General features: G+C 38.3%; 1 protein-coding gene across 4 annotated transcripts in view; it reads right to left on the reverse strand.

The window, feature by feature from the left end:
• Positions 1 to 25,275, reverse strand: part of ZFYVE9 (zinc finger FYVE-type containing 9) — a 145,860-nt gene that overhangs the window by 4,306 nt on the left and 116,279 nt on the right. For all 4 annotated transcript variants that reach the window (XM_058717401.1, XM_058717403.1, XM_058717402.1 and 1 more), the window contains 4 exons: positions 8,712 to 8,862; positions 6,159 to 6,239; positions 3,573 to 3,735; positions 417 to 522 (listed from right to left, as the gene is read on the reverse strand). In XM_058717401.1, the coding sequence (XP_058573384.1) occupies positions 417 to 522; positions 3,573 to 3,735; positions 6,159 to 6,239; positions 8,712 to 8,862 (501 nt within the window). The remainder of the gene's footprint in view (positions 1 to 416; positions 523 to 3,572; positions 3,736 to 6,158; positions 6,240 to 8,711; positions 8,863 to 25,275) is intronic.

Raw genomic sequence — 25,275 nt, forward strand, 5'->3', positions numbered from 1 at the left:
AGGGAATTGGAGTATAGAAGGTAAACAGAGAGCTTTTCTTTCCTTATCCTCCAGAATCAGCCCACAATGTATGTCTGAGCCTAACAAAAAGTTGTGCTCAAAGAGAATCAAGAATGCCAAGTTTCATGGCACCTGGGTGTCTCAGTCGGTTAAACGTCTGACTCTTGATTTCAGTTCAGGTCATGATCTCACAGCTGTGACCCACTTCAGGCTCTGCACTGAGTGTGGAGCTTGTTTGGGATTCTCATTCTCTCTCTCTCTCTCTCTGTCTCCCTACCTCCCTCTGCCCTACCCCTGCTGGTGTGCGTGTACACATTCTCTCTCTTTCTCTCTCTCTCTCTCAAAAATAAATAAGTTTTTCAGGCAAGCCTTAAAAAAAAAAAAAAAAAAAAGAATGCCAAGTTTCATTTCCTTACCTCTGTCCATCTGATGACTTTTCCATTTGCTTTATACTCCGATCCATGGAATATCTTCACACTTGTTATAGACTCCATGGACTTCCCATCTATAGGACTTATAACACTACAATAGAGGCAAAGGAAAGAGATGGAAGCAGCTCCTGTAGTTAGAAGAATCACTTCTCTTATCAAGTCTTGCTACTAATTACACTGGGTGCTTTGCTGAACATATCTGAGCAACACATCACAGCAAGAAAGACACTGCACAAAGATGTACATGAAGAGAGCTCTCGTGGGAAGGTCCTGTGCAATGAAATAATTCGAAGAACACATATAAAAAAGGAGCCATGATTCCAGGAGCTGGTTCTTTCAATGTAAAAAAATCGTTTACTCAAACCTGCCCTCTTCTCCCAGCATTCCTTCCTGCAGTGAGTGCACGGCCACCCAGTCTTGCTCTCCCCTCTGCTCTGTCACACACGCGGCTCCAGACAACAATCACACTCACACATGTTTGCAGATCTGCCTCACAGATGGACTTCAGATGAGGGAACATGATACACTCACCTCTGTGTGCTGTATTCCCAGTTCTGACATACTGCTTGGAACATGGGAGTTTAATAAATGTCTACTGATTGAAAGAATTACTTGACCAGTATGTTAATTATGACAGTGCTGTTGTGAGCTCATGAACAAGTATTTATACTATTATCACAACAAATTCCCTTTAGTGCTAAATTATCACTCCTAGATTCCTAAACAGAAAGGTCATTTTTTATAGTCATTTCCTCTCCAAAATATAGCAAGTATAAACAGGTGGAGATTGACACTCATTCTGATGAGGATTCAAAATAATTGTCACAAAGACTCCAAACTCTTCCTAACAAGATTCAAATCTGTGTGTTTTCTAATCTCCATGTAAAAAGATCAAGTTGAACTTAAACTTCAATATCAGGGATTTACTTCATTCACTTGAATTAAAATTATTTAAACAACACTGAATTTAATTTCTAACTCATGACATGACGTCAAAAAGGGCCACTCTTAGTTGATTAGTACTCTTTTAGAGAGGATACCCAGACACTGAGGGACAAGCTGGAAAATACTCAATTTATACACTACAAACTAAACCCCTGAATTTGACAGTCCTCCCTAACTAGTTCTGGTCCTGTTTTCTAAGATGCTGCCACTGGCACTTGTAGGAAGGGACAACCTACTTGTTATCAGTTACTGATACCTATGGCATCAGATTTTCAGGTAATCAATTTTTTCGTCCTGATAACCATGTTCATTTCCAACTAAACACAAATTGATTTCGAAATTAAGATTTCCAATGAAGTATGGGAAGATAGAGGACTATTTGTAAAATAGGCAAATAAACTCACCGATTTTTGTTTAATAACAAAAGCTTTAAAAGATTCTTTAAAAATCGGGTGTGCCATGTTGTCTATGCCCTCAATCTGCCTTTGCTCCTGCTATTCCCTCAGACTGGAATGCCCACTCTGCCACAGCTATGTGGCAAATACCTACTCATCTTACCAGATTCAGATCAATCAGCGGCCATTTCTCTATGCAGGTCTTCTTGAATACCCTACCACCTCTACCAAGCTTCCTCTTTTCTTTCTTATCTTCACTGTGTTCCTACAGAGTTTTCTATGAGCATCTTCCATACTTTGATGCACTTATTTGTAACTATCTTCAAAATAAGACTGAACCCCTTATCAGCAGGGAGTGTGTGGAATTCATTTTTGTATTTCTAGAGATCTACACATAGAATTATTGCGTGAAGGAAGGAATGAAAAAGGGATGGATGAATGGATAAAAGAAAGCTTAATACAATGATGTATAATATAGTCATTTTTTTTTAAGCACCTACTAGATGCCTCACAGTGTTTTAGGTTCTGGTGATATAGCTATAAATAAACCAGATAAAAATCCCTGCCGTTATGAAGTTTATAGTCCAGGAGCAATATAATAAGTAAAAGTATATTTTATGTTAGAGAATTATAAGTTCTCTTGAGAAATATAATGCAAGGAAGGGGGATAGGAAGTACCGGAGGTGGGAGAGAAGAAATATGTATGGGAGGGTTATAATTTAGATAGGTTGGCCAAGGGAAGGCCTTACTGAGAAAACACATTTTAGAAAAAACTTGAAGGTAGCGAGGCGGTGACTCATTTGGCTATCTTGTATCCAAGGCCAGAGTACAAGGTGAAAGAATAGTAAGAGCAAACGCCAGAGGGCAGAAGTAGAGTTGACATGTTCAGGCAAGAAGGCAGGTGTTGCTTCCGTGAAGTAAAAGGGTGGACAGATTGTGTGAGGCCTTAGACACTTTGGCTTTTATGCAGAATGATACCGGAAGCTAATGGTGGGTTCTGAGCAGAGAAGTGACATTACTCTGGCTGCTGTACTGGAAACAGATTAGGTTAGGGGGCAGGAGGAGGTCAAGAGTAGAAACAAGCAAGCCACTTCAGAGGCTCCTACAATAATCCAGACCAAATGATGGTGGCCTGAACCAGGATGGTGGCAGTAGAGGTAGTGAGAAGTAGTATGATTCTGGACACATGCTGAAGTAAAATATAACAGTATATATCAAATATATACTATAAAATATAACAATGCCAGGATTTACTGCTGAGTTAGGTACAGGGTGTGAGAGAAAAAGAAGTGTCAAAGGTGACTCCAAAGTATTGGCTTGAGCCCTCAGAGTAGAGCGGGCCTGTAATGGGAAAGAGCGCAGGACTGGAAGCCCTGGGAGGTGGTTTTAGGTCCCAGCCCCACCACTTCCTTGCTTTGTGGAGTCATTTAGCCTTTTGGTGCTTGTTTACTCATCTACAATATGGGGAAAACAAGGCTAGTTATTATAGCAAATGAAACAATGTTGGCAAAAGGGCTTTCTTTATAAAACCAGAAAGGGCTTCGGTATTACTATTATCTCAATAACTTTAGAGGCCTGTTTTGTTTCATCAATTCCTTCCCTCCTCCCCTCTTCAAAAACAGGCAGAGAAACTCCTTCAGAAACTAAGCCAAGAAACTAGAAATTTAAAATTTTATCTTATATATACACAACAGTCCTTTCTCTTTGGGCGTTCAGTAAAGTTATAAATACCAGTGTAGACAAAGCCCAGAGCCCAGACCATAACTAAATGCTCCAAGGGGGAAAGGGAGGAAACATTTACCCTTTGTTGACGTTCTTGTCATCATCCACCCACTGGATGTAGATGTGCTCCTGGGGGTCCTCGGCATCTGCCTTGCCACAGGTGATGGTGAAGTCCTTCATCTCTCGCAGTGCCTGCCTCAAAGCATCCATGTTCTCTGCTGTGATCTGGACCATAACGCCATCTGAGAATCAGCACCAAGATAATACAGATGGAAACAACGCAAAGCCAGGGAGAGGGGCAGATGAATCACAGTGCCTGGCAGCTAGCAAATCCCTCTAGGATTATATGTAAAACTTTGCTCTGCTCTCTAAAGCTGACAGAAAGAAAGAGGTTTTGTTCTTTGAGCTGAACTTCTTACTTTTCAAAGTGCTATGAGAAGCAAATGCCAAGATCGCTTCTGCCTAAAACACTTGCCTGCTGATTTCACTTCAGACACAGCTGAGTTCTCCTGAGACTGTTCAAGGGGAGATTTACACATGGTCACATCCCTCTTTTGGACTGAAAGAACATTTTGTTCCTGTTCTCACTCTTGCATTTATCATGCTCTAACCATATTTCTGTGTTTGCACCTCTGTCTCTCTCACCTCACTATGATTTCCTGGCATACAGTAAATGCCCAGGAAATGTTTGTTAAATAAATCACTGAATAAACAACAGTGGTGCGAGAAGCGATAAATCCATGTATTGGCTAGCAACAGGGCAAACCTACCACATGTGCTTCACATGGGCCACCATGTAGCCAACACATGGTAACTATTTGGGGGCTGCTACCTACCCAAGTCAAAGGCAGACACCGAAATTCAATGTGAAAGTTGTCACATGTGGAGCAACTGCCCTGCTTCACTGACACAAAATTTTGTCAACTAAGATAATTTCTAAAAAGCTTCATAAAAATTTCCTAGCAGCTAATTGCTCAACTGACAGAGTGAAATACAAGAACTAAAAATTTCCTAATCCAAAGATATAGACGTAACTTTTAAACACATCGCATTTGTAAGGATCTGTGTGCATTCAAATGATCATTTCCACAACATTTAAAAGGTGTTTTTTAATCATCTTGTCAAGACACATTTTGAATGTAGTCAATACTTGATCACATAGGTATTAATTAGTCACTTAAGACCAAATGATTATTTAACTCCTAGATTTCTTAACTTTTTAACAGCATGCTTCTACTTGCTGGTCAAAGTTGTGAAATTTAGTTGTAAAACAGTAATGTACTTTGCTCTTCACTTGCTTTTTTATTAAGCTTACCAGTAAAGGAAGCCAAAGCCAGTATCTATTAACATATGTAAGATGGTCTATGTATTTCAGTTAACACACTGGACTCCACCCCCAGGAAGGACTGCTCTTAGGGGCTGGAGTTAGGCTACTTCGGGAATGAAAACATGTCATATGTGGCAGACTGTCCTTTCCAAAAGTGACCACGATATCTCCGACCTCACGTGTTTTCTCACAATGCTTCCCAATTCCCCATTAAGAAATGGAGTCTAATTCTTCTCCCCTTGAATCTGGGAAGGTTTATGACTATTTCCAACACTAGAGTATGGCGGAAGTGATACGGTGTGATTTCCAAGACTGGGTCATAAGAAGCAACATGGCTTCTGCCCTTTGCTAGACGTGTGGCTGGAGTTAGAAGTCCAGCTACCCCCAAGGCTGCCATGGCATGCTAAAAGTCAAAGTGTGAGTACTCCAGTCACCATTCCTAGTTTTTAAATCATCCCACGGCCCTAGACATGGGAATAAATAAACCTTCAGACAGTTCTAGCTCCCAGCCATCAAGTCATCCCAACCAAGGCCCTGGACATGTAGTCAAGCCGTCCCTGCATTACCCTGTCAAGATTTCTGACCCAGAGCAATCGGTGAGCATGGTAAAATAACTGTTTCAAGCCATTAAGATCTGGGTTAATTTGTTATGCAACAAGAGTAACCAGATCAAAATATAGGAAGAATCAACTGATAAAGAAAATACACAGTATGCTCATCAGCCTTTCATCAACTCTCATTTAATAAGCTTTTTTCAGGATATGTGTCATGTCTAATCTAATTATAGAAAACCAGCAGCAAGCACATACCATTCTGCACCCCAAATAATGAATGCACATTCCTGTGAGTTAAGCCAGACTGAACTTCATCTACATATTTACAGATATGAGCCCAGTGATATATTTGAACTCAGACTATGTCCCCTTGGGTACCCTCTCCCAGAGCTCTGAAAGGCCATCTCTTAATTTTTCTGTCACTGTCCCATGAGATCTGTACCACTTACTTCCTTCTTTAGAGACCTAAGTACCTATATGACAGTATTAATTAGCTGAAGAGTAAGATGCTATTGGATACATAATAGGAGTAAGAAGTCTACTGTAAAAGTGTGATGGTTTCACTTAACATCCCTTGTTTTTTATTTTTTTTTAAACTTTTATTATTATTGTTATTTTTTATGTAAGCTCTATGCCCAACATGGGGCTTGAACTTACGACTGGAGATCAAGAGTCGCATCCTCTACCAACTGAGCCAGCCAGGTACCCCAACATCCCTTGCTTTTTAAGTTGTATAATTAGGCCTGAACTAAACACAGGCAATAATAAATAATTTATTCTTTACCTTCCACAATACTGGACTTGGCAAGATATCCGGAAGAAGATTTCAGAGCACCACTGAACACAAAGAAACTGGCACCAGTCACTAAAATAGTAATATAAATAGTTTAGTAAAGATAGGCCCTGAGATCAAAAGACTCAGAACAATACTGAAATATTTGGTAGTTGGTAACCCCAACCATCATCATACAGAAAACCAAAAACAACGACTCTATACACCACAATATACAAGTAACCAATAATTCTGATGCTTTGGGAATGAAGTTTTAAGATACACTCCCCATTTCGTTTTCCTCTCCCTCCAATCAAGAATTAAAGAATCTTACAAGCAAAGGAATCTTAGTGGTCCAGTCTAGGGCTCGGCAAACTACAGCCTGTTTGGCCTGCAGCCTGTTTTTGAAAATAAAATTTTATTGGAACACAGCCATTTCTACTCACTTACATATTGTCTATGGCAGTTTTTGAAGTGTATCAGAGTTGAGTAATTGGGGACAAAGACCACAGGCTTGCAATACCTAATATATCACCTAGCCATTCACAGAAAAGTGATGGCTGATCTAATACCTTTATTTTTCAGATAAAATATATTTTGAAGATAGAGATATGGTTGGCAACCATTTTATTTATGAGTGGATTTCTTTTTAAAAAATATAATAAATAAATACCTATTGAAAAGACCAACACATTACCATTACCTCTTCGTGAAAAAAAGAATATTTAATTACATTTAGCTTTAAGAAAATTTCACTATGCTCCTCCATATCATTTTTTAAGATTTTAAAAAATTATTTACGTATTTATTTACTTGGAGAGAGTATGCATATACAAGCAGGGGAGAGGGAAGGAGGGAGGGAAGGAGAGACAGAACTAAGCAGGCAGAGCTCAATGTGGGGCCTGATTCCATGATACTGGGATCATGACCTGAGTTGAAATCAAGAGTTGGACGCTTAACTGACTGTGCCACCCAGATGCCCCAAGATTTTATTTTTTTTTATAGTAATCTCCACACCCAACGTGGGGCTCGAACTTAGAACCCCAAGATCAAGAGCTGCATAGCTCCACCAACTGAGCCAGCCAGGAGCCTCTATGTTCCTCCACATCTTAAATTGGACTAAGCTAATCCACCTTTCTGCCCCTTGGCCCTGCAATATCTCTAACAGGTAAACATCCAGGCTTTGTCAAAGATTTCTAGTGACAAGGAGCCCACAGTGGCACTAGGCAGCCCCTTCTACTTCTGGATAACTCTCAGCCTTACAGAATGTGCTCTCAAACTGAGTCCAGACCTAGATCCTTTTAACTCTCACCCAGTAGTGCTGGTTCTGGCCTTTTGTAGCTATAGAGAATAAGCTGGATGTTATTTCCACACACTGGAAAACCTTAAAAATAGAGACAGCTATTTTTCACCCTCTGCCAATCTATACTTTTCCAGATTACATATTCATACTATATTCAAAAGGTCTTCTTTTGACCTAGTTTCCAGATTTTTCACAGGTCTTGAACCATCCTTAGAAGAACCTGCAGTTTTATCAATGGATATCATCAATTACATTAATGATATCCAGAACTTATTTCAAATATTCCAGGTGTGATCTAACAGAGAGCATTGTGGATTTATCACCTACCTTATTTTGGATATATGTTGAATATACATGTGACAAAGACCTTTTATGCTTTTACTAAACAATTGATTTATAAAATATATTGGACAGTGACCTATGTCACTGTCAACTAGAGAAGTGTTTCGTAAGGCATGCTAAAGAAAGTTAGTTATGAAAGATATTCTGAGGGAAAAACCAGATTCATGGTCAACTAAATTTGCAAAGGGCCAGGCACTATCTTCCTTTTGGAAAAACGCAAATCATATCACCTTGTTAAAGGCTCTGAAAAGTCCTATAGTGAAGAAATCTGTTTAAACTTGTAACCCAGGAATATCAGTTAAATGTACTAATAAGCAAGACTTTCATTTATGTGAGTACTTTTTAACACCCTAGAACCTGATAAGACATCTTAAGAAATGCCACCTTAAACAGTGCTTCTTATATTTCAATGTGCATTTAACACAGGGATCTTATTAAAATGCAAATTGTAATTTAGCAGATCTTGGGTACAGATCCTTCATTTCTAACAATCTCCTAAGTGATGAGCCCACATTACGAGTGCCACTGAACCAAGAAGCCTTCTTTCAGAGTTCAGTCAACCTATTAATTAACATTCTTTAGATATGGTCATCCAACAAGTTTCAAACCTACCTAAGTATATTCTCACTAAGGGGCCTACTCTTCCTACTTTCAAATACCAGTTCTGGCCATGACAATATCCCGATACAGAATTTTCAACATGTTCTCCTCAATAATAGAGATTCCATGTGCAACTTTGAGTCTGGCTATTTGGGGAGTCAACATAATCTTGGAAAATAAGGATGGAGAGGTTAAATTCATCAAAGTGAATTTAAAAATTCACCTCGCTAGAAAGTGAGAGTTATGGGGCTGAGATATCCAACTTCCCATGTCCAGTACAACTTTATATTCTTACCATGTCAATCACCTCAAATACTCACCCTTTCTGGGCTGATTGTGAATACTGATAGCCTGGGTCTGATAGTTTCCATCATCATTCTGTACACACACCAGATGAGAGTCTGCCTTCTCATTGAAGCAGGCACCTCCTGCCAGGACATGTTCATTGGACTTGTTCATGGCTTTCATCATCTATAATCAAATGCAAGAAGATTAACTTTCTTATTCTGCCAAAAATGGGCACTTTTGGGGGTCTCACACAGCACAACTCTTTTACCTTCTCAAAGGCAAAAAAACCAATATTATTATCTATTAAAGTGGCAAAGAGGCTACTAAATAATGAAAACAAAGTGAACATCAGTCACCATTAATAAAAAAAAATCGGGGTGCCTGAGTGGCTTGGCTGAGCGTCCGACTTCGCTCAGGTCATGATCTCGTGGCCAGTGAGTTCGAGCCCCGTGTCGGGTTCTGTGCTGACAGCTCAGAGCCTGGAGCCTGTTTCAGATTCTGTGTCTCCCTCTCTCTCTGACCCTCCCCCGTTCATACTCTGTCTCTCTCTCTGTCTCAAAAATAAATAAACGTTAAAAAAAAATTTTTTTAATAAAAAATAAAAAATAAAAAAAATCAACATATAGGGGCACTTGGGTGGCTCAGTCAGTTAAGCATCCGATTTTGGCTTAGGTCATGATCTCATGGTTCATGGATTTGAGCCCCACATCAGGCTCTGTGCTGACAGCTCAGGGACAGGAGTCTGCTTTGGATTCTGTCTCTCCCTCTCTCTCTCTCCCCCTCCCCACTCCTCATGCTCTGTCTCTCTCAAAAATAAACATTGAAAAAAAAAAAAAAGAAATCAACATATACAAAAATTCTCTTTGCACTTTATAGGTGATTTATATTATAACCTAAATAAGCACAAGACATATTTGCATTCATTTTTTTTTTTTTGGTCCTTTTGTTGCTGTACTGAACTCAAGTAACATTAGTTTAGTTAATTACAGTAATTCCTCCTACCCACTAGATTCTCTGAGGACATATTCACTGAAATTCTAAGTCAAAAGAATGCCCCATATGTAAGTGCATCTGCCTTATTTTTTCATATTTGCACAAAGGAGTGAGGGTTTTCCTCTAGAAATATACTCCATTGTTTCTTAGTTTTACTAACTTGTTTGAAATCTTCTAAGAAATCACTAATATGTTGCTTTGTTCTTTTTTTTTCAAGTTTTTGTTTAAATTCCAGTTTGTTAATATATAGTGTAATATTAGTTTCGGGAGAATTTAGTGATTTATCACTACAGATAACATCCAGTGCTCATCACAACTGCCATCCTTAATGCCCATCACCCATCTAGTCCATCCTCTTCCCACCTCCCTCCATCAATCCTCAGTTTGTTCTCTATTGTTAAGAGTCTGTTTTATGGTTTGCCTCTTTCTTTTCCCCCCTCTGTTCATCTGTTTTGTTTTTTAAATTTCACATATATGTGAAATCATATGGTATTTGTCTTTCTCTGACTTATTTTGCTTAGTATAATATTTTCCAGCTCCATCCCACATTATTGCAAATGGCACATTTCATTCTTTTCTTGATGGCTGAATAATATTCCATCACACACACACACACACACACACACACACACACACACACTCTCTCACACCTTCTTTATCCATTCATCAGTTGATGGATGTTTGGGCTCTTTCCATAATGTGGCTATGTGTCCCTTCAAATCAGTATTTTTGTATCCTCTGGGTAAATACCTAGTAGTGTAATTGCTGGGTCATAGGGTAGTTCTATTTTTAATTTTTTTGAGAAACTTCCATACTGTTTTCCAGAGTGGCTGCACCAGTTTGCATTCCCACCAACATGGCTGTACCAGTTTGCATTCCCACCAACAGTGCAAGAGGTTCCCCTTTCTTCTCATCCTCACCAACACCTGTTGTCTCCTGTTAGCCATTCTGAAAAGTGTGAGGTAGAATCTCATCATGGTTTTGATTTCTATTTCCCTGATGATGAGTGATGTCGAGCATCTTTTCATGTGTCTATTAGTCTTCTGGATGTCTTCTTTGGAAAAATGTCTTTTCATGTCCTCTATTTCTTAACTGGATTATTTGTTTTTTGGGTGTTGAGTTTGTTAAGTTCTTTATAGACTTTGGACACCAACCCTTTACCAACTATGTCATTTGCAAATATCTTCTCCCATTCCAAAGGTTGCCTTTTAGTTTTATTGACTGTTTCCTTCACTATGCAGAAACTTTTTATCTTGATGAGGTCCCAATAGTTCATTTTTCTTTTGTTTTCCTTGCCTCCAGCAAAGTGTCTAGTAAGAAATTGCTCTAGCCAATGTCAAAGAGATTGCTGCCTGTATTCTCCTCTAGCATTTTGATGGTTTCCTGTCTCACCTTCAGGTCTTTCATCTATTTTGAATTTATTTTTCTGTATGGTGTAAGTAAGTGGTCCAGTTTCATTCTGCACATTGCTGTCCAGTTTTTCCAATGCCGTTTGTTGAAGAGACTGTCTTTTTTTCCACAGCTAATGTAATCCTCCCTGGGGAAAAACTGAGAGCTTTCCCTCTATGGTCAGGAACAAGACTGGGATGTTCACTATTTAACATAGTAACGGAAGTCCTAGCCTCAGCAATTAGACAAAAAGAAATAAAAGGCATCCAAATCGGCAAAGAAGTCAAACTTTCATTATTTGCAGATGATATGATTTTCTATGAAGAAAACCCAAAGACTCCACCAAAAAAATTGCTAGAGCTGATACAGGAAAATCAGTCAAGTCGCAGGATACAAAATCAACATACAAAAATCTGTTGCATTTCTATACATCAATAATGAAGCAGCAGAAAGAGAAATCAAGGAATTGATCCCATTTACAACTGTACCAAGAACCATAAGATACCTAGGACTAAACCTATCCAAAGAGGCAAAAGATCTGTACTCTGAAAACCATAGAACACTAATGAAAGAAACCGAAGAGGACACAAAGAAATGGAAACACATTCCATGTTCATGGATAGGAAGAACAAATATTGTTTAAATGCCTATGCTACCCAAAACAACCTACATAATTAATGAAATTCCTATCAAAATAACATCATCATTTTTCACAGAGCTAGAACAAACAATCCTAAAATTTCTATAGAACCAGGAAAGATCCCGAATAGCCAAAGTCATCCTGAAAAAGAAAAGCAAAGCTGGAGGCATCATGATTCCAAACTTCAAGCTATATTACAAAGCTGTGGTAATCAATCCAGTATGATACTGGTACAAAATAAGACACATAGATCAATGGAACAGAATAGAAAACCCAGAAATGGCTCCACAACTCTATGGTCAACTAATCTTCAATAAAGCAAGAAAGAAAATCCATTGGAAAAAGGACAGTCTTTTTAACAAATGTTTTGTTCTGATCACAAGATTTAAGATAGTAATTCTGCACCTAACCTGAAAAAACTCACAGGCCACCATTTTGTATATAGTAAACAAATCTGAACTTAACATTATCTTGGTGCTAAACTCTGGCTTCTGGTTGAAATAGGATAGCGATAATTTGTTTTTTAGTTCCCTTTTTTCCTTCATGCCATGCCATTTGTCCGCCTTTGCAGTCCAATCCTTTAATGGCTTTAATCTTTCAAAAATCTAGTCCAAAACTTTTGTTTTACTCCCCTCTTCCTCTTATATTACAAACTGCAGTACTGTGAAAAATACCAGATGAGTGTTCTGATACCTTTTTATATTCTTGTATCATTACACTCAAAACAAAATAATGTGAGATGAAATTCACATACATAAAATTAACCATTTCAAAGTTGAACAATTCAGGGCCATTTAATATATTCACAATGGTGTGCAACAGTAACCTTTATCTAGTTCCAAAACATTTCAATCACTCCAAAGTAAAAACGTTCCTCTAACCCGTTTCTCCCAATCCTAACCACCAACCTGCATTCTCTGTGCATTTATTCTGGACATTTTACACAAACGGGTCCATATAATATGTGACTATCATGTCTGGCTTCTTTCACTTTTTAAATTTTTTTTAACATTTATTTATTTTTGAGAAAGAGAGCAAGCAGGGAAGGGGCAGAGAGATGGAGACACAGAATCTGAAGCAAGCTCCAGGCTCTGAGCTGTCGGCATAGAACCTGACGCGGGGTTCGAACTCATGGAATGTGAGATCGTGACCTGAGCTGAGGTTGGACGCTTAACCGACTGAGCCACCCAGGCGCCCCTGGCTTCTTTCACTTTAACATAATGTTTTAGAAGCTCATCCATGGTGTAGCATGTATCGTACTTCACTTCATTTTATGGCCAAATAACATTCCATTGTGTATGTATACACACACACCACAATTTGTTTATCCATCCAACCAGGGACATTTGGGCTATAACCATCTTATGGCTACTGTAAACAGTATTAATATAAATGTATATGTACATTTACTTGTGTAACTGTTTTCAATTCTTTGGAATTGTGGGGTTATACAGTAATTCTATGTCTAACTTTCTGAGGAGCTGCCAAACTTTTTCATAGTGGATGAACCATTTTCCACCAGCAACACAAAAGGGTCCCAATTTCTCTACATCCTTGCTGGCGCTTGTTATTTTCTGTTGTTGTTTTATAGCCATCCTAGTAGGTATGAAGAAGTGCCTCACTGTGGTTTTGATTTGCATTTCCCTAATGACTAATGATGTTAAGCATCTTTTTATTTGCTTGTTGGCCATCTGAATATCTTCTTTGGAGAAATGTCTATTCAAGTCCTATGCCCATTTTTAAAAGATATACAGTGTTTTATTAGTTTCAGGTGTACAATTTAGTGATTCAACAATTCCGTACATCACCCAGTGCTCATCACAACAAGTGTTCTCCTTAATCCCCACCACCTATGTAACCCATGCGTTCATCCTCCTCCCCTCTGGTAAACCATCAGTTTGTTCTCCATGGTTAAGGGTCTGTTTCTTTCTTTTTTTTTTTAATGTTTTATTTATTTTTGAGACAGATGGAGACAGAGCATGAGCAGGGGAGGGGCAAAGAGAGAGGGAGACACAGAATCCGAAGCAGGCTCCAGGCTCTGAGCTGTCAGCACAGAGCCCGACGCGGGGCTCAAACTCACAAACTGCGAGATCATGACCTGAGCCAAAGTCGGACACTTAACCAACTGAGCCACCCAGGCGCCCCATAGTTAAGGGTCTGTTTCTTGATTTGTTTCTTTTTTTCCCCCTTGCTCATTTGTTTTGTTTCTTAAATTCCACATGAGTGAAATCACACTGCATTTGTCTTTCTCTGACTTATTTTGCTTAGCATTATATTCTCTAGCTCCATCCATGTCCTTGCAAATGACAAGATTTCATTCGTTTTTATGGATGAGAAATATTCCATTGTAGTATATATATACCACTCTTCTTTATCCATTCATCAGTCGATAGACATTTGGACTCTTTCCATAATTTGACTATTGTAAATAATGCTGCTATAAACATAGGGTGCATGTATCCCTTTGAATTCATGTTTTTTTTATTTGGGTAAATACCCAGTAATGCAATTGCTGGACCATAGGGTAGTTCTATTTTTAACTTTTTAGAAACCTCCACACTGTTTTCCATAGTGGCTGTTATTCTAACAGGTATGAGGTATGAGGTAACAGGTATGAGGTAATCCTTCACTGTAGTTTTGATTTGCATTTCCCTGATGGTAAGCGATGAAGAGCTTTACATGCGTCTGTTGGCCATCTATATGTGTTATTTGGAGAAACGTCTGTTCATGTCTTCAGCCCATTTTTAATTGGATTGTTTCTTGGGTGTTGAGTTTTACAAGTTCTTTGTATATTTTGGATTCTAACTCTTTATCAGATATGTCATTTGCAAATATCTTCATCTTCTCCAATTTTGTAGGCTGCCTTTTAGTTTTGTTGTTTCCTTTGTTGTACAGAAGCTTTTTATTTTGATGTAGTCTCGATAGTTTATTTTTGCTTTTTGCTTCTCTTGCCTCAGGAAACATATCTAGAAAAAAAAGTTGCCCTTTGCCTTTTTTAATGGGATTGTCTTTTGTTGCTGAGTTAAGACTTCTTTATATATTCTCTACATATCAGACCCTTGTCAGATACATGATTTGCAAATATTTTCTCCCATGTGTAGGTTTTCACTTTCATGTTAATGTCCTTCAATACACAAAAGATTTTAATTTTTATTAAGTCCAATCTATTTTTTTTGTTGTGTGTACTATTGGTATATTATTTATTGCTAAATCCAATGTCATGAAAAATTACCCTCATGTTTTTATCAAAGAGCTCCATGGTTTTAGCTCTTATATTTAGGTCACTGATCCACTTTGAGTTAAATTTTGTACACAGTGTGAAGTAGAGGTACACGTTCATTCTTTTATATGTGGAAATCCAGTTGTCCTAGAACTATTTGCTAAAGGCTATTCTTTCACCATTAAATGGTCTTGGCACCTTTGTCAAAATCAACTGGCCATAAATGTACAGATTTATTTCTAGATTCTTAAGTCTACATTATTTTGATTATTACAGCCCTGCAGATTTTGAAATTGGAAGGGTAACTACTACAATTTTGTTCTTACACAAGATTATTTTGGCTTTGGAGCCCCTTGCAATTCCAAAAGAATTTGAGTACTGGCTTTTTCTTTTCTGGGGAAAAAAAAAAGCCATGGGTATTTTGATAGGGCTGGCATGGGATCTGTAGAACCACTTTGAATAATACTGACATCTTAACAATATTATGTCTTCTAATCCATGAACATGAGATGTCTTCCCATTAATTTAGGTTTTCTTCAATTTCTGTCAGAAATGTTTTATACTTTTCAAAGTATAAGTCTTTTACCTCCTTGGTTAAATTTATTCCTAGATCTATACCAATGCAATTCTAAGATATCATCATCTCATGACTTTACTTTGTTATGTTTATAACTCTTGCAAAATTTAGTGTTTTAATATATTATTATATCACCAGAGGCATCCAATAGTAACTGAATATATTCCTCTCACACTGATATTTATCAGTCTCAATAATTCAAACCACTTCTGTCAGGGTTTTCTAAAGATTACATTTAAGTCTTTTGCAAACAGGGTAAAAGTCAGCAGGAAGATTCCTACTTAGCAAAGTCAACTCATAGACTAATTTAGGCTCTTACTTACAATTTATATTTGTATCACATGAAAGAAACTGATATAATTACATATAGCAATTTTTTTTAAGTAAACTTTATCCCCAACGTAGGGCTCGAACTCACAACTCTGAGATAAAGAGTCACATGCTATACCAACTGAGCCAGCCAGGCACCCCCATATACAGCAATTTTAAAGAATGTTTTTATCTATTATTTCTTCCAAATCATTAGGCTAAAGTGGTTTCTAACTTTGTCTATACTAAGCAGATTAAGAAATATTCTCAATTCAGACATTCTAAATAAATTAGCTACCCTCTAAGAAATCATTTCCTTAGATGTCAATTTCAAGCCCAATGAGATAGACAAACTTCATTTCTTTATAAAGGAATACTTTTACTTTCTTAAAATCATGTGCATTTACACCAAGAGAAGAGTTTCCTAAGTATTTAAAGGACTTTGCTGACCATAAAATAAACTTAACATTTGTCATATAAAGTTATCAACACTCAACTTTCTAGTTGTGCTATTTCTCTGTTCTATCAATTCAAATTCTGTAGTATCTCCTATATCTATCCTTATCTTCACCAGAATTCAAGATCTAACTACCTCTATTCTGGACATAATAATAACCTTACACCTGGTTTTTCTGCAGTCTTTTTCAATTCTGATTCATTCCACACAATGTTTCCAAATTCACCAAAACACAGTTCTGATGATATCAATCTTTTCTATTGTGTCCTCTCACTCCAAACCAGCTTTCCTGCCTTGCTTCCCTTCCTACCATATCCTTATATGCAGGACTACTTCCTGATGTGCTACCATTTCCCATCTCTGAGCTCTTGCATATGATATTATTTAGCCTTCCTTTTTATCCCCCATATCCAAACATCTGAAAAAGTATCCCCCAAAACAAGGCCTAGTAAAAATACCAGTTCCTACATTCAGCCTTCTTTCATTCCAGACACCAATATGACCACTTCCTTCTTTGAACTGCCACAGCACCCTGTATTTCTTATATATTGCATTATCAACATTCAGCTTTGTCTTATGGTTAATAGCAAAGACTGCTATTAACCAGACTCCCTGCATTTCTTGGCTTTGCTACTAACCCCCCGTGTGCCCTGGGGCAAGTTACTTGATTTCCCTGTGTCTCAGTTTCCTCCTCTGTAAAGAGGATAATAAAAGTAACTACTTTATGCAGTTAGGAAGATTAAGTAAATTAATATTTATAAAGTGCTTAGAACAGCACCAAGAACATAATAAGTACTGATGAAGTGTTTGTAAATAAAATTTGTATGCTTGTCTCCTCCACTCTGCTTATAAAATTGTAGCAGGTTTTTATCTTCATAAGGTCCCAGTAATTCACTTTTGCTTTTAATTCCCTTGCCTTTGGGGATGTGCCGAGTAAGAGATTGCTACGGCTGAGGTCAGAGAGGTCTTTTCCTGCTTTCTCCTCTAAGGTTTTGATGGTTTCCTGTCTCACATTCAGGTCCTTTATCCATTTTGAGTTTATTTTTGTGAATGGTGTGAGAAAGTGGTCTAGTTTCAACCTTCTGCATGTTGCTGTCCAGTTCTCCCAGCACCATTTGTTAAAGAGACTGTCTTTTTTCCATTGGATGTTCTTTCCTGCTTTGTCAAAAATGAGTTGGCCATACGTTTGTGGGTCTAGTTCTGGGGTTTCTATTCGATTCCATTGGTCTATGTGTCTGTTTTTATGCCAATACCATGCTGTCTTGATGATGACAGCTTTGTAGTAGAGGCTAAAGGCCAAAATGAAGAAATCAGGAGACTATAGATGCTGGAGAGGATGTGGAGAGACGGGAACCCTCTTGCACTGTTGGTGGGAATGCAAATTGGTGCAGCCGCTCTGGAAAGCAGTGTGGAGGTTCCTCAGAAAATTAAAAATAGACCTACCCTATGACCCAGCAATAGCACTGCTAGGAATTTATCCAAGGGATACAGGAGTACTGATGCATAGGGGCACTTGTACCCCAATGTTTATAGCAGCACTCTCAACAATCGCCAAATTATGGAAAGAGCCTAAATGTCCATCAACTGATGAATGGATAAAGAAATTGTGGTTTATATACACAATGGAATACTACGTGGCAATGAGAAAGAATGAAATATGGCCTTTTGTAGCAACGTGGATGGAACTGGAGAGTGTGATGCTAAGTGAAATAAGCCATACAGAGAAAGACAGATACCATATGGTTTCACTCTTATGTGGATCCTGAGAAACGTAACAGAAACCCATGGGGGAGGGGAAGGGAAAAAAAAAAAAAAAAGAGGTTAGAGTGGGAGAGAGCCAAAGCATAAGAGACTGTTAAAAACTGAGAACAAACTGAGGGTTGATGGGGGGTGGGAGGGAGGGCAGGGTGGGTGATGGGTATTGAGGAGGGCACCTTTTGGGATGAGCACTGGGTGTTGTATGGAAACCAATTTGACAGTAAATTTCATATATTAAAAAAAAAAAAAAAAAAATTGTAGCAGGTAATTCAACCAAGTACCTCTGATGAGATAATAGGATTCAGACCCTTCCTAAGAGCTCACAGCTAGTGAAATGACATACTGATAAAAGGGAGGGAAACAATTGCTGTGACAATAGTATGTGCAAAATAGCTAACATCTATGCAGTGTCAACCATGAGCCAGGAAATGAGCTAAATGCTATCTGGGTCTTATCTCAAAAGACCATTTTAACATACCAAGTGAAGCAGTACAGAAGCTTTAATCTTCCTGTGTTTCCCACCCCAGATTCTAACCATCCACAAAAATTCTAAGAGCCAGTTAAAAGAATACAGTTCTAGGAATGACTGTGTTGAAGGAATGGGTGAGGAGTTATAACACTGAATCCATCTCTGAATCAACATGCCATGTCCTTTAATTTCCTCTCTGCGATCACATGTTAAAAAATGACAGTTATTTAATCTTTTGATTTAAAGTGGAGACGAATTGTATGTACAGGAGAAGTTTGTGCAGGCCCTGACGAGCAGCTACAATTTCTATATAATTTGTCTGGCTTGGCATAAGGCCTGCCTATGGTAGATGCTCAATAAATATCTGCTGAATATACAAACTAGTAAATCATATTAAATACGGATGGATTTGGAGTTTGTCTTACTCCTGAAGTTATATTGAGAGTAAATGGTGTTGGCATGATTTAAAAAAAATTTTTTGGTTCACATACAATTGCAGTGTCATATAGATGGGGTATCTAATAAAATAAGGTTTTAACAATTTAATTCTATAATATCAAGCAATTTAAAATAACTTTAGATAGAAAGACACTAAAAAGGCATGGAAAATTTAGGAAAGCACTGCACCAGAGATACAATGAAAAATGAAAGGCATACTCTCTGCCTTCAGAGGGCTCAAGATTCAGAGTAGAAAGGGTTTCATACTCTCTGCTATACAAGTTACATGAGTACAGAAAGCCAAGAAAACAGAAGAAAGAAAGAGTGATACTGTCTGGGGGATAGAGAATTCTAGGAAGCTTCCCTAAATGGTATAATATTTGAATTGGCTTTGAAATCAGGTGCAAAGGAAGAACACTTTGGATAAAGAGAAAGTGTGAGTAAAGGAACAAAAATAGAACTGAGTTGAAAATAGAACTGAAAAGAACACTGAGTTGAGTAATGATGGAATAGTAGAGGAATATCCTTTCCTGAAGATATTCTGGAACAATATAAATGACTATCATTTCCATCAGCTGGAGTTCACTTATGTCCAGAAGCTAGCACCCATGTTGAAGTCCTATGGGTCTACATGTCATCAAATATGAACCTTTGAACCTTCACTCATTCATTCAGCAAATATTTATTGAGCATGTAGCCTGTACCAGGCACCATGTAAGTTCGTTCAGTAGGTACCTGGTTTGTTCAGTAGGGAACAAATTCCTTCCCTCACAGAGCTTACATTTTTGTGTGTAGAGGAGGAAGAAACAAAAACAACTAAGTAAGTAAAATATATGAAATGTTACACATGGATAAAGTGCTATACAGAAAAATAAAACATGGATGCAGGACCAGGAGAACAGGCAGGTGCCATTTTCAAATAGCATGGTCAGGGGAGGTCTTATTGGAAAGTGAGGGAAACACCATGGGAATATCTAAGGAAGAACTTTACAGGCATTTAAAATAGCTGGTGCAATGGCCCTGGGGTGGTAGGATGATAGCAGGCCTGGCAGTTTCAAGGAACATTAAGGACAGTGTGGCTGAAGCTGAATGACAGAAAAAAGAGGTGAAAGAAATGAAGTTAGAGAGGCAATGGGTTAAGAAGTACAAATGGTATAGAGGACTGCAGTTTTATTCTAAGATAAAAGATCTTTGGAAGGTTTTGAGGAGAGGACTGATGTGATCTAACTTGGTTTTAACTGGATCAATAGGACTGTTGTACTGAGAATAGAGTGATGGGGGAAAGGGTATTAACAGGAAGACCACTTAGAAGTCTACCACTCAAAACCAGAACAGAGATGATAACTTAGACCAAGACTAGTCTAAAGATTGAGAGTAGTTGGGTTCTAGACACATCTGGAAGGCAGAGGTGGCAGAATTTCCAGGCAGATTAGACATGAGATATGAAAGAAAGAGGATCAAAAGTTTTGGGCCTGGTTAAGTGGAAGGATGGTAGCACCATCAACTCAGGGAAGCTGCAAGAAGAGCAAGTTTTGAGGGAAGATCAGGATATCAGAGTTATACTTGCTAAGCTTGAGATGCTTACGCAGGTAGAGATGTCAAGTGGGCAGCAAGATACTCAAACGTACAAAACAGAGGAGGGATTCAGACTGGAGGAAAACATTTGCAAGATATCAGTATAGAGATAGTATTTAAGGCCAGAGGACTGGATACATCATCATGGAAACAGATAGAGAAATAAAATTTACAAAGACCGAGCCCTTGGGTTTTCCAAGATGAGAGATAGGGTCAGACAGATATTAAACTGTGGGAGATGAGGGATGCCCTCATCTCACAAGAAGTCCGAGACTTCTTGTGGTGTTTGAATGTGAGATTAGAGCTGGTGGTCACCTCAGGGCCAAAAGTGGCAGCAAAGTTGTGAGTGTGGAGAGACAGGGAAAGCTAGGGGTTTGGCTAGAAGCAGAGTGTCCTGCAGCCCTTGTTCACGCCTATCAACAGGCACGCAGAGACATGGAAGAGGGTCTTAGTCTGAGCACAGAGAGGTCAGCAGTGACCTCCTGTTGCAGTCGGTGGAGGTACACTTCCCTTCTTGGGAATCCTTTTAATTTTTGGTTAAATACTGTCTTCTACGTTTAACACTATAAATAGCTATACCAATAGTCAATGGAACACTACCTCCCTTCCCTGCACTATTTTCTAGAGCACTTTTCACCAACTCCTTTCATTCTTTGGTTCCCCTTAACTTCTCTTTCTGCTACTTCATTATTAGTGCACAGAAATGCAACAGATTTCTATACATTGATTTTATATCCTGTGGCCTTACTAAATTCATTTATCAGTTCTAGAAGGTTTTTTTGCTGGAGTCTTTAGGGTTTTCTATATGTAGTATCATGTCATCTGCAAATAGTGAAAGTTTTCCTTCCTTACTAATCTGGATGCCTTTTATTTCCGTCTCTTGTCTGAATGCTATGGCTAGGACTTCCAGCACCACATTGAATAAACGTGGTGAGAGTGGACATCCTTGTCTTGTTCCTGATCTGAGAGGAAAAGCTCTGTTTTTTTGCCATTGAGCATGATGTTAACTGTGGGTTTTTCGTATATGGCCTTTATTATGTTGAGGTCCGTTCCATCTAAACCCACTCTGTTGAAGGTTTTTAACATGAGTGGATGTTGTACTTTGTCAAATGCTTTTTCTGCATCTATTGAAGTAATCATGTGATTTTTATCCTTTCTTTTATTGATGTTATGCATCATATTTATTGATTTGTGAATACTGAACACCCTTGAATCCCAGGAATAAATCCCACTTGACCATGGTGAATAATTTTTTAAATGTATTGTTGGATTTGCAACACCCTTTCTTCTTTTGAAAAGAGGACTATCAGCTCCTCCTTCCCTAAGAGAAAAGAAATGTATTCTTTGAAGGCCAGAAAATAAAACATCCCTCAAACAGATTTTAGGGCCATCTGTTCTTGCTAGTGCTACAATGAACCTTTGAAATTATGCTTTTGTAAGTTCACATTTCTCTGAAGAATATGTGTAGCCTTGAATTAAACCAAAACTCCTATTTTAGTATCTTAGAGTGGGAAGGATTCTCAAGAGGCCATTCAGCCTAATTATACTGCATGGGGAATTGTACAGACATGTGATTTCATGGACTCTTGCATTACAGCACAACCAACATAAATTTCTCTATTCCTTGGTTCTGAGTAAAGAATTAACAAACTTTATTTTGTTTTGCTTGAGACTTTGACATTAGGATAATTCTTTGGCTCTATTCCTCCAGTGACCTGATAATAGGTTGAACATCCACTACATGATTACAAAAAAAAAAAAGACTGCTTTATTTTTTACAGTTATATTTAAAATTGACAAACACATACATATTTAAAGTGTATAATGTGATGAATTTTTACATGTATATACCCCCATAAAAACAGCACTTGAAATCACTCTCTATTCTGTCCCATTGATCTATATATGCATATAGATTATTCTACCTTTAAAATAAGCCTTAACATCAGGTAGTGTAAGTCCTTGTATTATGTTCTTTTTTTCAAAGTTGTTTTGGCTGTTCTAGGTTCCTTTTATCTCCATATAAATTTTAGAATCAGCACCTCAATTTCTACAAAAAAAGCCCTTCTAGCATTTTGATTGGGACTATGTGTTGAAGCTATGGATTAATATGGGGAGAACTGACATCTTAACAATATTGAATCTTTCAATCCGTAAAAATATTATCTCTTCATTTATTTGGATCTTTAATTTTTCTTAGCAATGTTTTATAGCTTTCAGCGCATAGGTATTGCAGATCTGTCAAATTTATCCCTAAGTGTGTCATATTTTTATGCTATTGTATTTGTTTTAATAATTTTTTATGCTTATTATTTTTGAGAGAGAGAGAGAGAGAGAGAGAGGGGGAGAGAGAGAGAGAGAGAGAGAGAGAGAGAGAGAGAGAGAGACAGGGTGAGTGAGGGAGGGGCAGAGAGCGAGGGAGACAGAATCCCAAGCAGGTTCCAGGTTCTGAGTTGTCAGCACAGAGTCGGATGCAGAGCTCAAACCCACAAATTGCAAGGTCATGACTTGAGCTGGAGTCAGACGCTTAACCAACTGAGCCACCCAGGTGTCCCTAGTGTATTGTTTTTAAATTTAATTTCTGAATGTTATTAGTATACAGAAATATGATTGATTTTTACACAAACGTCTTGTTAAACTCACTTATTAGACCTAGGAGCCATTTTGTAAGTTCCTTAGGATTTCCTACCTAGTAGGCAATCATGTTATCTGTTAATAAAGACAATTTTCTTTTTTTCAGTCTGTATTCATCTTATTCTGCTTTCTTTTTTTTTTTATATTTTTTTTTTTCAACATTTTTTATTTATTTTTGGGACAGAGAGAGACAGAGCATGAACGGGGGAGGGGCAGAGAGAGAGGGAGACACAGAATCGGAAACAGGCTCCAGGCTCTGAGCCATCAGCCCAGAGCCCGACGCGGGGCTCGAACTCACGGAGCGCGAGATCGTGACCTGGCTGAAGTCGGACGCTTAACCGACTGCGCCACCCAGGCGCCCCTTATTCTGCTTTCTTGCCTTACTACATTTGCTAGAAGCTCTACTGAAATGTTGAACAGAAAGAAGAGTAGACATCCTCTCCTTGCTCTTTTTAAAAAATATATATATACTTTTTAATGTTTATTTGAGAGAGAGAGCAAGCAGGGGAGGGGCAGAGAGAGGAAAACAGAGGATCTGAAGCAGGCTCTGTGCTGACAGCATAAAGCCCCATGTGGGGTTCGAGCTCACGAATCATGAGATCTGACCTGAGTCAAAGTCAGAAGCTTAACAGACTGAGCCATCCAGGCCTCCCACCTTGCTCTTAAAGTGGAAGCATTCATTCTGTCACCATTTAATACATTAATTGTATGTTTTTTGTAGAGGTATTTATTAGGTAGTGTAAGTCTCTTCTAATCTCAGACTGCCAAGATATACACACAGACACATCTTGAATGGAAGTAATACTTTTTCTCCATCATGTGATTTTCTTTTTTTCATCCTAATATGGTGAGTTACAGATTGATTTTTAAGTGTTAAACCAACTTGGCATTCCTGGAATAAATCCCACTTAGTCATGATGTACCTTATTATGACTTTTTGCTTATGTATCACTGGATCGGATTTACTAAAAGTGTGTTGCTTTTTTTTTTTTCAAATTTTTATTTAAATTTCAGTTAGTCAACATATACTGTAATATTGGTCCCAGGAGAACTCAGTGATTCATCACTTACATACAACACATAGTTCTCATCATAACAAGTGCCCTCCTTAATACTCAGCACCCACTTAGCCCATCCTCCACCCATCTCCCTCCATCAACTTTCAGTTTGTTCTTTGTTAAGAGTCTCATTGTTTGCTTCCCTCTCTTTTTTTCCTTCCCATATGTTCATCTGTTTTCTTTAAAAATTTTTTTTTTTAATTTTTTTTCAACGTTTTTTATTTATTTTTGGGACAGAGAGAGACAGAGCATGAACGGGGGAGGGGCAGAGAGAGAGGGAGACACAGAATCGGAAACAGGCTCCAGGCTCCGAGCCATCAGCCCAGAGCCTGACGCGGGGCTCGAACTCACGGACCGCGAGATCGCGACCTGGCTGAAGTTGGACGCTTAACCGACTGCGCCACCCAGGCGCCCCTCTTTAAAATTTTTTAACATTTATTTGTTATTGAGAAACAGAGAGAGACAGAGCATGAGCATGCGAGGGGCGGAGAGAGGGGCGGACAGAATCTGAAGCAGGCTCCAGGCTCTGAGCTGTCAGGAGAGCCCGACGTGGGGCTCAAACTCACAAACCATGAGATCATGACCTGAGCCAAAGTTGGACACTTAATCGACTGAGCCACCCAAGTGCCCCATCATTTGTTTTGTTTCTTAAATTTCACATATGAGTGAAATCATACGGTATTTGTAGTTCTGACTTATTTCACTTAGCATAATACACTCTAGCTCCATCCACATCATTGCAAATGACAAGATTTCATTCTTTTTGATGGCTGAGTAATATTCCATTGTATATACATGTAAACCACTCTTCTTTATCCATTCATCAGATGATGGATATTTGTACTCTTTCCATACTTTGTTACTGCTTGTTGATAATGCTGCTATAAACATCAGGGTGCATCTGTCCCTTAGAATCAGTATTTTTGTATCCTTTGGGTAAATGCCTAGTAGTGTAATTGCTGGGTCGTAAGGTAGTTCTATTTTTAATTTTTTTAGAAAACTTTCATGCTATTTTCCAGAGTAGCTGCACCTGTTTGCATTCCCATCAACAGTGCAAGAGGGTTCCCCTCTACTCCTCC

This window comes from Neofelis nebulosa, chromosome 2 (genome assembly GCF_028018385.1).
Source record: "Neofelis nebulosa isolate mNeoNeb1 chromosome 2, mNeoNeb1.pri, whole genome shotgun sequence".
NCBI classification, from domain to species: Eukaryota; Metazoa; Chordata; class Mammalia; order Carnivora; family Felidae; genus Neofelis; species Neofelis nebulosa.